We start from the raw sequence: 14,261 nt of genomic DNA, 5'->3' as shown, positions 1-14,261 counted from the left end.
CAGGAGCTGCTTCTGGATCTCCCATGCGGGTGCAGGAACCCAAGGACTTGGGCCATTTTCTACTGCTTTCCCAGGCCATAGCACAGAGCTGGATCAGAAGAGGAGCAGCTGGGACATGAACTGGCACCCATATGGGATGCCGATGCCACAGGCGGAGGCTTAGTCTACTATGCCACAGCAGCAGCCCCTTGCAATCCACTTCTAAATGGTTTGGCAAGAATGCACACGTTCTTACATGTGCATTTTTTTTCCTCAGACCATTCCCATTTTGATACTTTCTGAATAACTGAAAGTCAAGGGACGTTAACTGTAAAAACACTGATTTTATTTTGGCTTAATAAGAATAGTTTCTTCTCACTTTTTTGTCCTTTTTCCATAAATAAGCATATTCTTACCTCCTTGTGGATCTCTTACAATTAGCTGTTTATAGCTTCGTTTACTGCAACAACTTCAAGCTGCTTAGATTACACTTTTGCATTGATCTTTTATAATAACTTAGTTCAAATCCAAAAAGATATTTGTTTAAAGATTTATTTATTTATTTGAAAGAGTTACACAGAGAGAGGGAGAGGTGGAGAGAGAGAGAGGTCTTCCATCTGATGGTTCACTCCGCAATTGGCCACAACGGCCAGAGCTGGGCTGGTCCAAAGCCAAGAGCCAGGAACTTCCTCTGGGTCTCCCACGTGGGTGCAGGGGCCCGAGGACTTGGGCCATCTTCTACTGCTTTCCCAGGCCATAGCAGAGAGCTGGATTGGAAGTGGAGCAGCTGGGTCTCGAACCGGCACCCATATGGAAAACCAGCACTTCAGGCCAAGGTGTTAACCTACTGTGCCACAGTGCCATCCCCCAAAAAGATAGTTTTTAAGAAGGCCATTTTCTCTAGTTCATACTCCCGAAATTAATGAAATAGCTTAGCTCTTTATAGTAGCCCCCAAATAAGCAATGAATGTTTACATGGTTCTCAGATTCTCTTTCTTATTCACCCACCCCTATCTCAGATAAGAACAAAGAAAATACTCTGGGTTAAAATATCCTCATTTATTTCAGTAATAGAAGCAGCAAAAAGCCTGGGCAACAATGTTTTGAGCATTGAGTTCTGTCATGGTGATGGTTACTATATAATCACTGATACTATCGAGGGAGTTTAAAAAAAAAAAGTGCAAGTTTAAACGGTCATGAGTATTTGCTGAATGACTGGCTGGCTTACCTGTGTTGACTTTTCATCACCTGATCCCACTAACATCCTGAATAGGTTCAGCTGATTCTAGAAGGGGAACTAATCATTTCTCCTTGGACTGGAGTTGGCCACGCGAGGGCCGCCCTCTCATTCCTCATTTCAGTATCCTATGAGATGGTCTTTTTAAAAGTAACCCGAAAGTCCTCTCTTTCCCCAAAATTCGTTTCTCTAGAAAGGCTCATTTCTGTTTTCTTTGTGAAGCTTAGGTGGCGTTTCCCTCCAATCGCATAAGCCATAAAAATGAGTTAGAAATTGCAAGTGAACAATTGGAAGTCTGACAAAAATCTGTGTGTGTATGTGTGTGAGTGTGTGCAGGAGACCTTGCCTAAACTCACAGCGGAAGGGAAAGTAAAGTGTAAAGCTTCGTAGCAGGCTCTGGTCCTAACATGCCTCTTTGTCCTTTTAAACAAAACAACACCAGTGACATCACAAGAGGCCGCTGTGCTGTGTCTGCGTTTTCAAGCTTTTGCAGTCACTGTTTGTGCTCGTAACTAGAGCAATGAAAACAAGGCTTTTTCCCCCCAAACACAAGTAGCTTCAGTCCAAGCCACTCCAGACTTCCTTGCCACTGACCTCAACACTGACCTGGATTTCTTCTAGGAGGAACTCTGCCTGTTTGGTCTTTTTAGCTCCTTTTAATGTGAATTCCCATTCACTCGTAGTGAATTGGGACCATGTGATTAGTTAAGGAAAACTTTAGTCATGATTAATTTCTTGTCTGCTGACTTTCCATTACTGTTAAATCATTTTCCCTCACAGTCGCTTCTTTGGAATCTTGTACGCCTCGCTTGTGGAAGCCGATCGGCGCGAGCAGTGGCAGAACCAGACAGCTGTCTTACCAAGGTTGTACTTAGTCTATGCTTGCTTAGAATCAGGAATCCTTGTCTCTCTGGTATGAAGGATCCAAGCTACACACTTCAATCCTCAATCCCCTTACCTGATCTCTTGACCAAATTTCAGATGAAAAAGCTCCATCCCCGTCAGTCTCCTTCCCAGACTGTCAAAACTGGAGCTGTGATCATCCCCTCCCCACCCCACCCCCCAGGCGCCGTTGCTCTGGGTCGAGTACCAGGCATGTCTCCTGCAGGGTTTCACCTCACGGGCCTGTTGCAGGTCCACCCTTTGTACACACGTCATTGAGAAATGTGACAGTGGCTCAGTGCTCTCACCTGCACTCACATCCTCTTCAGAGAGCTTCAGTCTGGTCCATTCCCTCCTAGACCATCATCCACAGCTCAGCCTGTGCCTGGCACAGAACAGGCTACTCCTTGTTTTCAAATAGCGATGATTGTCATTGCTGGGGCCTCCAGCCCTGCATGACCTGAGGCCCGCTGGTGTCGCTTGCTGGGGATAAGTGGCAGACTGACCGAAAACCACCGGAAGAGCCTTGGCAGTGACCGCTAGCGAGACACAGCAGAGTGAGGGACGCAGCCCTGGCCGCGTGCTCTTCTGTATCTTGAAGAGGAAGTCTATACACATCCAAGGAATGGAGGGCGTGGGAAGGCAGGTGCCACCGCGGAGAACTTGCTGGTCGTGGCTGCACGTGGCAGCAGCCAGCCTGCCACTCCAGATTTGGACGTCTGGATCCCGGGCCTGGGTGTTGGTGGGGAAGGGTGCATTTTGCCACTGTCCCACAGCAGCCTGGCCCATGAGGATGGTCCTGTGGAGGCTGTCAGGCTGAACCTCACATTAATCATAAACGTGACACAGATTCTTTCTCTGCAAACTTGGAATTGTAACACTTTTCCCTTCCCCCAGTCAAGCCAGTCCTTACCTGGAGGCACTAGAATGTATCTGCACGGAGTAGCAGGTTCACCTGAAACTTCTGGTCTCCGGGGAGAACTGTTAGCCAGTTTAGCAGTTTCATAGATGGCCTAGTTTTGATCTGCAGGTCAGCCTAAGTGCTGCCATTTTAGGAAAAGAAGTTAATAACCAGACACCCGGCTGTTCAGGTGTATGGATTATACTTGTGAGCACACAACAAAGACTGCAGCACAAGAGAGTTTCAGTGTCACCCCAGCGTGGCTTAGAATCTACCAACGAGGATTTCTGGAATTTGAAAACTGTTCCAGTAGGAAAGTCCTTTATTATAGTATGGGTGTTTGGTCTTCAGACGAAATTGGCTTACTGTAACAGGGAAGTCTTGCACAGGCAAAAAATGTCATTACTGATTATCTCAAGAGTTCCTTGCCTAAAGGTAGAGTAACATGTGACCTTTGTTAATTAATTTATTTTAAAGACAGAGAAAGAGAGAGAGAGAGAGAATGAATGCTCCCATCCACTGGTTCACTCCCCAGTCACACATGTGGGGCTGTGCCAGGCCAAAGCCAGAGAAGCCTGGAACTCAATCCAGGTCTCCCATACAGGTGGCAGGAACCCAACTACTTGGGCCATCCCTGCTGCCTCCCCGGGTATGCATTTGTAGAAAGCTGGAATTGGGAGCAGAGCCAGGACACAAGCCCACTTGGTGTGCAGGTGTCCCAAGTCGTGTCTTAATTGCTGTGCTGAATCCAGGAGCCAGGAGCTTCTTCCGGGTCTCCCATGTGCATGCAGGGGCCCAGGGACATGGGCCATCTTCCACTGCTTTCCCAGGCCATAGCAGAGAGCTGGATTGGAAGTAGAACAGCCGGGACTTGAACCCGTATTGGATGCCGGTGCTGGAGCAGGCAGCTTAACCTACTAAGCTGCAGCCCTGGCCCCCAACACGTGACTTTTGTTAAAGTCTGGGTGCTGATACAAATTTGGGGAAAAGGCATAATCTCCGTGGCTCCCTTGATGCTTGTACCCAGCCTCTGCGCAGTACAGAAGTCTTTGAACCATCAAGTGACTTCTGTAGACTCCAGCCCAGGGAGTCCCTGTGCACAATCACAGGGCTGCGTCTTTGGTGAGTTCTGCATGGAGCCGCCTTCTCTTCCATCCAGTAGACAGGGTTGAGCCTGACTTTGCTCAGGCCAAGCGGCAGGGAGCCTGCAGGGAGTGACCCTCTGGAACTGGACTCTGTTGAGATAAACAGTGAGGAGGGTATGCCTGGAAGGGAAAGAATGTAAATTTAGAAAATGCGTTCTGGGGCCAGCGCCGTGGTGCACTAGGTTAATCCTCCCTCTGCGGTGCCTGCATCCCACATGGGCGCCGGTTCTAGTCCCAGCTGCTCCTCTTCCAGTCCAGCTCTCTGCCGTGGCCTGGGAAAGCAGTAGAAGATGGCCCAAATGCTTGGGCCCCAGCACCTGTGTGGGAGACCTGAAAGAAGCACTGGGCTCCTGGCTTCGGATTGGTACAGCTCTGGCCATTGTGGCTATTTGGGGAGTGAACCAATGGAAGGAAGACCTCTCTCTCTCTCTCTCTCTTCCTCTCACTGTCTGTAACTCTACCCCTCAAATAAATAAATAAAAATACTAAAAAAAAAAATGCATTCAAACTTTGCAGTGGAGAGTATGGAGGGAGGAATGGAGATGTGTGAACATCAAATATTTTCTCTGCTTCCCTTTATTACAAAAAGTTCATGGAAAAAATGGAATTAGAAGAGGTTTATTTTGGTGCAAAAAAAAATTTGAAATCCATGCTCATGAGGGGGTTTCTTGAGAAAGTTTATGAAAAATGTGTATTAAGAAAAGCTGTGAGGCAGATACTTGACACAGCAGTGAAGTTGCTGCCTGGGATGCCTGCATCCCATATCTGAGTGTTTGGTTCCAATCCCACTCCTCTGTTTCCAATCCAGCTTCTGCCAGTGTGCAGCCTGGGAGGCAGGAGGTGATGGTTCAGGTATCTGGATCCCTGACAGAGGCTGGGATTGAGTTTCAGGCTTTGGTCTAGCCCCTCCCTGCTTGTTGCAGGCGTTTTAGAGTGAACCAGCCGATGAAGGATCTGTGTCTGTCTCTCTCTGCCTTTCGATAGCATGAAATCACATACAGTTTTTAAATGTATTTCAAACCTTTTTTTTTGCACCAAAAATAAACTTTTAATTCCTTTTTTATTTTTGAGACATTTTTGAAGTGCTTTTGGATACTCCTCTTTTAAATTATAAATGTGGCATGCCTTCATGATCCCAAATTTTGGGTAAATAAGAATTTCACAGCGAGAGGATTTTCATTTCTCCTAGAGAAATTTCACTGGGTGTGGGTGTGCACCACGCCCATATCTAGCATTGATGATTCTATTTTCCAGGGACAGGCGTTTGGCTTAGGGGTTAAGATGCTGCTTGGGATGCCGCATCCCATTATCAGAGTGCCTAGGCTCTAGGTTCTAGTCCTGGCCTCGTCCAGCTTCCTGCTGCTGGGCACCCTGGAAGGCAGCAGTGATGGTTCAAGCAGTTGGGTCCCTGCCACCCACACAGAGAGCTCAGATTGGGTTCCTGTCTCCTGGTTTCATTGTTTCAGGCATTTAGAGAGTAATCTGGGGAATGGGGAAACTCTCCATCTCCTTCACTTTCTATCTCTTCTCTGCTTCTCAAAAACATGTTTCAATTTCTTTTTAAAATCTCAACCTTCAGCACCCTGTACCCTCCACCCTCCCCAGCCTTGTAAAGCAGACACCCACAGTGGCACTGCTCATCGGTCACCCCAGAAGCAGCACAGCACAACCCAGATCTCCCGAATTCCCTTACCTGTGCCTTCCACAAAGGGTGGGTAGGAAGCCCAGATATTGTGTTGCAAAACCAGCAACATTTCAAGAAAAATTAAATGCAAAGCTATTTTCTCTTTTCTCTCTCCTAGTCCAGAGCCACTGCTGGAATATTGTATACATGTTGTACTCAGTTTTTTGTTATGTACAATTTAGTATCAGAGATACAAAAGTTGATCATATGCAAGAAGCACCGGATAAAAGTGATTTAGAAGTGTAAGGGAACTTTTTTCTCTGCATCCATTGTAAAATACGAGTGAGCTCGTATTTAGTATCACCTCTCTGAGTTGGATTAAATACGGACCCTCTTTTGTTTACATTGGGGACCTGCAGGTAGGAGAGAGGATGAAAGGCCCCTCTTCAGTTGTAACCTGGTAAGACCGACAGAGGGATGTCACTGGGGGCTAATGAGGATGTGTGTTTGACAGAGATCTTCCTCATGTGCAAGGCCAGACAGAACTTGAATAATACAGTATGTCCCACACAGAGCTTCTCCCCTTGACTTCCTCCAAAACTGATCCATTTAAATCATGGCTGCAAATCTGCTGGAGAAAAGGATTCTGACTGTTATGGGCTTGGTTCGTGATTTGCAACCATACTCAAAAGTGTTTACCTTCTTATTAAAAGCAGCAGCTTAGTGCAAACGGACTGTCCACAGCTTGTCCACTCGATTTCCAAGTGGAACAAAAAGTGCTTCATGAATTGCTAAGTCACCAGCATGTCCTTTCCCCAGTTTTTATTTGCCCTACAAAGCCTTGCCTTGCATGGGATGAGAACAGCTTGCACTAGAGGGCACTTCAAAAAGTTCGTGGAAAACAGAATTAAAAGGTAAGTGTATTTATTTTGGTGCCAAAAAAAATCCATGCAAAGTTGTTTCGTAATACACATTTTCATGAGCCTTTTGAAGGCTCCGTAAATTAATTCCCCCAGGGAAACACACACACACACACACACACACATTCTCCAGTATTGTTGATTCATTGGGTTTGTTTGGGAACTGCTCATATTGTGTGTGTTACGGCTTCAAGTTACTGTTTGCTCTTTTAACTTCTTAGTAGGGTAAAGAACTTGAAAACAGCTAAAAGCAGTAGCAAAAGAAACTGACATCTGACATGCTTTTTAACTGAATTCCTCCTACTCAGATTCGCAGGCTGGCTTTGGTCAGGGGTACTGAAAAGAAATCACACGCCTTCACCTTATATTTTAAAGTGGTTTTCCCTCGAGACTTGAATGTTACAACAGACCCTCCGTTTGCAATGAACACCAGCCAGTTGTCTAAGCACTTAATTGTGAACGAAAAAGAGGCCTAACCGGATGTTTCCTGGGTAAAAGCTCGGTGATATATATTGGCTTGGTCTCCTCTTCCATGCCCAGCCTTCAGAACACACTGTCCCACAGACATGCATGCACACTTACACACGCCCCTGGAGCAGGAGGAAATGCACAGTTGGCTCTAAGGAGATCTAGACAGGTGGGGACAAGGGTCATCAGGAGTCTTATTACCTCATTCCTTGTGTTGGGTAAGGGCCGCCGTCTTTTTCTCTCCTACCCTCAAACAAATCAGGCCCTATACTGACCGAGTGCCTGGGTGTACTTCTGGCAAGGGAGGTGCTGTTGACGCGACCATGTTTACTAACAGCAGGTGGAAAAGCATTTTCTATTTAAAACTTTCACAAATCACTGCTGCATATCCAGAAGGAAAAGCTTCCCCCTCATGATGATCAGAGTGGAGTCATATTTACTATATTTAGAAGCAACTCAAGCATTTAAATTTCTTAGCCTGCAAAAATAAGATAATTTACCAGTTGAAAAGTTGTTTGGAAAATCATAGCAATATGACAGTGGCATTTTGTCAATAGGCTGTCTGATGCAGACTTGCATTCCTGGTGACAGTCACAGTTCTGCTGATTTTATTTATTTTACACTTTGCACCCTTAGAAGGAAACCACATCAAGCAAGTTCTCTCAGAAATGACTGTTTCTGGAAGGCGGGTTGCTGGACTCTGCATTTGTCTGCAAGTCTGTTTAACTACAGAGTTGGCAGAGTTTGTTTCTCCCCAGTTTCCAATTTAAAGAGGCACTGACACAGCCTATAATCTAGCCACTGAACAACTGATCTCATCAGATATGTTTTAAGAAGAATAAAGATTAAGTCAAGCTCCGTGTATATCACAAAAAGAAAAATGGAGAGGAGAAGGAAGGGAGAGGAGGATGGGGAGATAGAGGTTGTGGGTGAGATTTAAACCTGTGCCAGAGGGGACCGTCTTCAATGTGTCTGTCCCTAGAGGCCCGTGAAGTCGGGTCCTGGGTTAGATCACTCCTTAAGCAAGTAAGGCTGTTTTAGAACTGCAGTCCGCGGAACGGATCCTGAAATTGGTTTCCTTTGGGTATGAAGGCTTTGTCTGGTTCCTGATGACAGATTCAGATACAGAGTTCTTAACACAAAAGTTAAAAGCTGCTGGGGCCTGAGGAGGTGGAAGCAAGAGGGAAGAAAATGAAGGAAATGGGGCTCTCTGGAGGAGAGCGGAGTTGTTCTTGGGGCTTGCTGCTGCCCCCTGGCCACAGCCTTACCTGGCCACACTGCCTACTAGCACACCCTCCTTGGAAAGTGAGTGGGGGCCACACCACCCACAGCTCACGAGCCACCTCCGAGCCACAAACCCCAGTGTCTGGGCTGACTTTGGGGTGCTCCAGGCACATTTTTGGGACACTGAAGCTCTTTCCTCCCAACCTTAGGTGAGATGAGGGTGTGTTAGGAGGTGAAGGGCAAACTGCCTTCCGGAAGTGCAGCCTGGGTGATGGTCTTTCCCAGCTGTGTGCTTTTTGACCACTCAATATTTACAATACCAAAAAAAAAAAAAAAAAAAAAAAAAAAAAGTCAAGCACCACATTCGATGGGGCTTCAAATTTTAAAATCAGGCCGGCACCGCGGCTTACTTGGCTAATCCTTCGCCTGTGGCGCTGGCACCCTGGGTTCTAGTCCTGGTTGGGGCGCTGGATTCTGGCCTGGTTGCTCCTCTTCCAGTCCAGCTCTCTGCTGTGGCCCGGGAGGGCAGTAGAGGATAGCCCAAATGCTTGGGCCCTGCACCCGCACGGGAGACCAGGAAGCAGCATCTGGCTCCTGACTTCGTATCGGTGCAGCGCAGCGGCCGTGGTGGCCATTTTGGGGGGTGAACCAACGGAAAAAGGAAGACCTCTTTCTCTCTCTCTCACTAACTCTGCCTGTCAAAAAAAAATTTTACAGGGCCGGTGCTGTGATGTAACAGGGTGAGTGACCACCTGCCACACTGGTATCCCATGTGGCCACCAGTTTGAGTCCCAGCTGCTCCACTTCCGATCCAGCTCCCTACCAACGTGCCTGGGAAAGCAGCCGGAGATGGTTCAAGTGCTTGGCCCCTGCCACCCTCGTGGGAGACCCGAATGAAGCGCCTGACTTGGGACCATTTGCGGACTGAACTAGCAGATGGAAGATCTCTGTCTCTCCTTCTTTCTCTGTAACTCCGCCTTCCAAATAAATAAATCATTTTTTTTTTTTAAATCAGCTGTTGGGTAAAGGTAGGGAGAGAGTGCTAGTTTGGACCTGAGCTATTACAGGACAATATGGACTGGAGAGCCCCTGACACAGAGGTGAAAACAGGAGATTTATGGGAAGTGCAACGTTCCATCCCCCTCGCTTCCCCGGCCCCTTCCTGGATGCACACCCAGGGCTGTGCACGTCTTCACTGTTTCTGCGTAAGAAGCTCCCTCGTGCAAATTATATGCGCTTCAGGCCCTACAAAGCCGGGACAGATCTGGGTTGGAGCCAAAAGACAATAATTCCCCAGGGGAGGATGGGAGCTCAGGAGAGGGAAGACCCTTGCTGCTGTCCTCAAATGAAAAGAAAGGTCAGCAGAGAAGCAGAAAGAAAGCCGGCCCGCCAAGATGCTGCAGGGGACAGCAAAAGCCCCAGCGACGGACGATGGGTCACCGGGCTTGACCCCGCCCAGAGAGATCAGAGTGTGTGTTCCGTGTAGACGGGGGCCCGGAGCCCGCGGGCGCAGGGCTGCAGAAATGGAAGCATGCAGGGCCCAGGGTCCCAGTCTGCCACAGGGGGTGATGCCATTGCCGACTCCCTTGGGACGCTTGCCTATGCACTCAGTATCCCTTTGGGATTCGCAGTAACGTGGAGTCCTGAGCGTGGAGCTGTCTTCCTCCCGCTGCGTTTTTTTCCCACCCCGTGCGCGTTCCTGCGGGCTTGGTCGGACCCACTGCACGCTCGGTGTCCAAGGAACTGGGCTGGTGCCCGACGCCAACTTTCGGTTTGTGCTTGCTGCCCTCGGGACGCGCGCAGCTCCTCTCCTTTCCGTCGCAGGCCCGCGAGTGGAGGTCAGGGATTCTGGGGCTGAGGCTCCGGGGCGAGGGTGGGGAGGAGGCGGAAGTGCTCGGGCCCACGGGCGGGAAACGCCAAGCGCAGTGGTTATCTTAGCGAGGCAAAGGTGGCGATGACTTCATCCCCGCGAGGGCGTCTCTCCGCCCCTGCTGCCCGCGGCCCGCCGGCCAGTGTGCTCGGGAGCCGTTTGCCCGTGACCAGGCGACTCCGCGCCGCCCGGGGACGCGAGGAGTTTCGGGGAGAGTTGCGGTCACCCCGCCTCCCCTGTCGCCTCCTGCGAGTGTGAGGAGCCCCCTCCCGCCCCCAAAAGCCCGTGTATTCCATGCATCAAGCCCTGCAATGCTCCTGTTCCGGTCACGGAACCGAACCGTGCGCAAAAGAACAGGCAGCCCACTGACAAGCTGGCCGGTCCTGCGGGGAGCTCCGCTGGCCAGGACTCGGCGAACTGGGGACAGCGGGCGCCAGCGCTGCCCAAGGCCCCGGGGAGACGCAGGTGCGGGCCCGACGGTGGCCGGGCGCGCGTGCAGAGGGGTGTGTGTGTGTGTGTCCGCGCGCGCGCGCGCACCCGCGCGCGGGGAGCAGGGACCGCTGAGGCGGCTCTTTTGTGGCGGACGCCGGCCGGTTCCGAAGCCAGCCCGGCCCCTCCCAGAGGACACCTGGCTCTGCTTCGCAGCCCGGCCGTCTCCGTTTCCCCGCAGCCCAACTTCCCTCGGGGGCCCCCGCGCCCACCCTGTGCTGGTCTTCGGGGGCCTGGAGCAGCGTGCCAGGTCCCCCCGCGCAGGTGCAGGCGCGCGCAGGGAGGCCCGGGGAGGGGGAGCGGGGGCCGGGCAGGAAAGGGCGTGCTGCCCTCTGCGGCGCGCGCGGGGCGCAGCCTGGGCCGCAGCATTGTTACCTGAGGCAGCGGCTCCGCCCCGCCGCGCCGCCCTGCCCCCTCGCGGTCCTAGGCGGCGGGGCCTGCAGTGGGCCGGGAGGAGGCGGCGGCGGTGCTGTGAGACGGTGGCTGGAGATTGCAGGGGTCCGCACCTAGGGTGAGTGTGGGTCGCGCGGCCCAGGATGGGTCTCGGGGGAAGAGCGGCCGAGGGGTGCCGGTGGTCGACAATCTTGGAGCTCCGCTGGGGAGGCTGGGGGAGGAGGTTCGAGCTCCCATACGCGACCGCGTAAGACTCGCCGGGCCGGACCCGCGTCCAGAGGTCGGGACCTGGGTGGCCGGAATCAGCTTCGGACGACACTTTTAGACCCACCGTCCCCTATTTACTCGGGCCGATCGGTGAGGAGCCCCGCATAGGACGCACGGTCGGGGGGCCGGGACCCCAGCCCCTGTGACGGTGGGTGCGGGGTGCGCGGGCACCGAGTCCGGCGATGCTGACCGAGGACCCGGCGGCTCCCGCTCCGGCCGCGCCAAGTTCAGGGTAGTAGTTGCGCCCCGCGCCGGCAGCAGTGAGGGGAGAAGGCGGGTCGCCCCCCGGACACGGCGGGATCCCCAGCTCTTGGACAGCGACTCCCTCCTTTTAAAACTCCGACCGCCCGTTGCAGACGCCCGGAGTATCGTGTGTGCTTTTCCCGCCGGTTCGTCCTGGCTACTTTTTGGTTAAGCAGCCGCAGTGCGTCGCCAAGGCTTTCAGTCCCGCGCCCGCTGCCCGCACCGGAGCCCCGGGAGGCGTCGCCGCCGACGCTCGAGGAGGGGGCGTAGCTGCGCGCGACCCCGCATCCCCGAACCCGGAGACTCCCCCCGCTTTGGCTTCGGGCTCAGGGACACCTCCCCGAGGTGCCCCCCACCCCACCCCCGCGCGCACCCGTCTGGGAGCTGTGAGCCGCACCTCCGCAGAGGGGCGGGCACCCAGGGCCGGCGTGGCAAGGGCGGGCGATGCGGGCTCCAAAGCTGGGAGCTCCGCGGGGCGAGGGGCGGGGCCCACGACCCCCTCCCCCCTCTCCACGGCCCGCCCCGACCCGAGGAGCCCCGGGAAGGGGTTGGCCGAGCCGGCGTGGCTGCCGCTCGGGTCGCATCTGCCGGAGGAAGGGAGGACGCCCGGGGCTCCCGGGAGGCGGAGGGTCCAGTCCTCCCCGGGCGTCGGCTGCCGGGGCAGGCTGTGCGGGCTCAGCCAGTGCGGCGCGGCGCGCGTGGGTGTCCCTCTCCGCCGCGCACCGATCAGCACCCGGCGGGGCCGCCCTCTCGTCGCCCGCGCGTCCTCCGGCGCCCCGGGATCGCGGCGAGCGCAGCCGGGGTGGTGGCCGAGCCCGCGGCGTGGCGGTGAGTGGGCTGGGGACGGAGGGAGGCGGCGGGCCGCTCGCCAAAGCCAAGACTTAGGGAACGCCTGCGTGTCTCGGACTGACGCTAAAGCAGCCGTGCCCTGCACCGTACCCCGCACCGACTTCCTCGGCCCCGGCGGGCCGGTTTCTAGCAGCTGTTCGCGGGGAAACTGCCGCCAGCGCTCGGCCGCCCGCAGGCCCCGCTGCCTGTCCTGGCAGGGCGGCTGCGTTCCCTGCCCTCCCCCCAGAGAGCAGCATCCTTTGGCTCCGGGGCGCGTCCGCACCTCGATTTTTGGACGCAGAGGAACGGAATGCGTGCGTTCCGAACGAGCCTCGCTTGCCGTGGCGAAGATTTGCTGGGTGACCTGCAGCTGTGCTGGTTGACTTTCTGATCTTGCCGGTAGAGCCAGAAACTCCCTGTTTGAAGATTGCCTGAACTTCCTCCACCCTGTTCTTCCCGGTTGTTGCTCTCTCTGCCTGTCCTCTCTCCAAACCCGGCCTGCCCTGTCCGGACTTCGAATGGGACCCACGGCAGGAGCCCCCGGGGCAAGACCTTCTGGTCGGTTTTGCTTGGTGTGCCTTCTAATTATTGTTGGCCGAGGGGGTGAGCGACCAGCTGGGCCTCAAGACCCCACTGAGCCCTTAACTGCGTTTCAGGAGCGCGTTTTCTCCTTAAACACGCAGTTGGAGGAAGCCGGCCTCGTTTCTTTTGTGTATGTGTGTGTATCTCCTGAGCCACCGTCTTCAAGAGAATGGAATTTCAGGGATGTTGCAAGTACTGTGGGCTCTTTAGGCCAGAGGGCCTAGGAGGGGGGCAGGGGCCTTCTTTGAAGACGCTCAGGAGCTGGTCTCCAGCCTCCAAAGATGTGGCCCCTGCCACTTAAGTCCGTGAACTTTCAGGGCTTAGGAGGCCCTCCGTGGAGGGGCTGTCACTCAAGCACACCTCTGATGGGTCATGGTTAGCACGTGACAGCTCTGTGGTTTGCTCCGGGCTCTGGTGGTTGTCGGCCTCCGTGGCAGAGATGTGGATTCCAAGCCCGTCCATAGGGGAGATTGATGGGACACCTGTCAATTCTCACACGGAGCTGGGGCGTGTTCCATGGTCCCTGCTGCCTGCTGCAAGCCATCCGCTGGGTTCTCCCAGCGCACTTTGGCTGTGGACTGGCGCTGTAGTGCATGGAATGTTCTTTGGGTATCCTCTGTCTCGTGGCTAATCATTGCTGACAATCTGATGCATGGGAAGCAGTTGGGGGCTCACACCCTTGTGTGTTACCCTGGGGGAAAAATGAACCAGATGGCATAGCAGGGATAATGCTGTCCATTTTTCTTTGGTCCCTTTCACTTTGGAAGAGGACATCCTTTCTCAAGCTGAGGCAGCAGCGAGAATCATGCCAGTCAGTGCCTGACTGCCACACGTCCCTTTTAACTTTTTTTTTTTTTTTTTATTTTTTGACAGGCAGAGTGGACAGTGAGAGAGAGAGACAGAGAGAAAGGTCTTCCTTTGCCGTTGGTTCACCCTCCAATGGCTGCCGCGGCCGGCGCGCTGCGGCCGGCGCACCGCGCTGATCCGATGGCAGGAGCCAGGAGCCAGGTGCTTTTCCTGGTCTCCCATGGGGTGCAGGGCCCAAGCACCTGGGCCATCCTCCACTGCACTCCCTGGCCACAGCAGAGAGCTGGCCTGGAAGAGGGGCAACCGGGACAGAATCCGGCGCCCCAACCGGGACTAGAACCCGGTGTGCCGGCGCCGCTAGGCGGAGGATTAGCCTAGTGAGCCGCGGCGCCGGCCCCTTTT

The 14,261-nt window shown here is 53.6% G+C and overlaps 2 protein-coding genes across 5 annotated transcripts in view; both read left to right on the top strand.

Annotated features, from left to right (window-relative positions):
• The window catches only part of ARFIP1 (ARF interacting protein 1), a 138,090-nt gene extending 128,699 nt beyond the window's left edge, over positions 1-9,391 (top strand). For all 4 annotated transcript variants that reach the window (XM_070047398.1, XM_070047399.1, XM_070047393.1 and 1 more), the window contains one exon: positions 9,098-9,391. In XM_070047398.1, coding sequence (XP_069903499.1) covers positions 9,098-9,124 — 27 coding nt within the window. In that variant the 3' untranslated portion in view covers positions 9,125-9,391. The remainder of the gene's footprint in view (positions 1-9,097) is intronic.
• A 1,721-nt stretch (positions 9,392-11,112) lies between these two features.
• The window catches only part of FHDC1 (FH2 domain containing 1), a 41,719-nt gene continuing 38,570 nt past the window's right edge, over positions 11,113-14,261 (top strand). The window contains exon 1 of the mRNA XM_008267310.4: positions 11,113-11,250. The gene's annotated coding sequence lies outside the window, so the exon portion shown is untranslated. The remainder of the gene's footprint in view (positions 11,251-14,261) is intronic.

Source organism: Oryctolagus cuniculus, chromosome 8, assembly GCF_964237555.1.
Source record: "Oryctolagus cuniculus chromosome 8, mOryCun1.1, whole genome shotgun sequence".
Classification (NCBI taxonomy): domain Eukaryota; kingdom Metazoa; phylum Chordata; class Mammalia; order Lagomorpha; family Leporidae; genus Oryctolagus; species Oryctolagus cuniculus.
The sequence above is the reverse complement of the archived record's forward strand: the minus strand, read 5'-3'. Positions and strand labels throughout refer to the sequence as shown.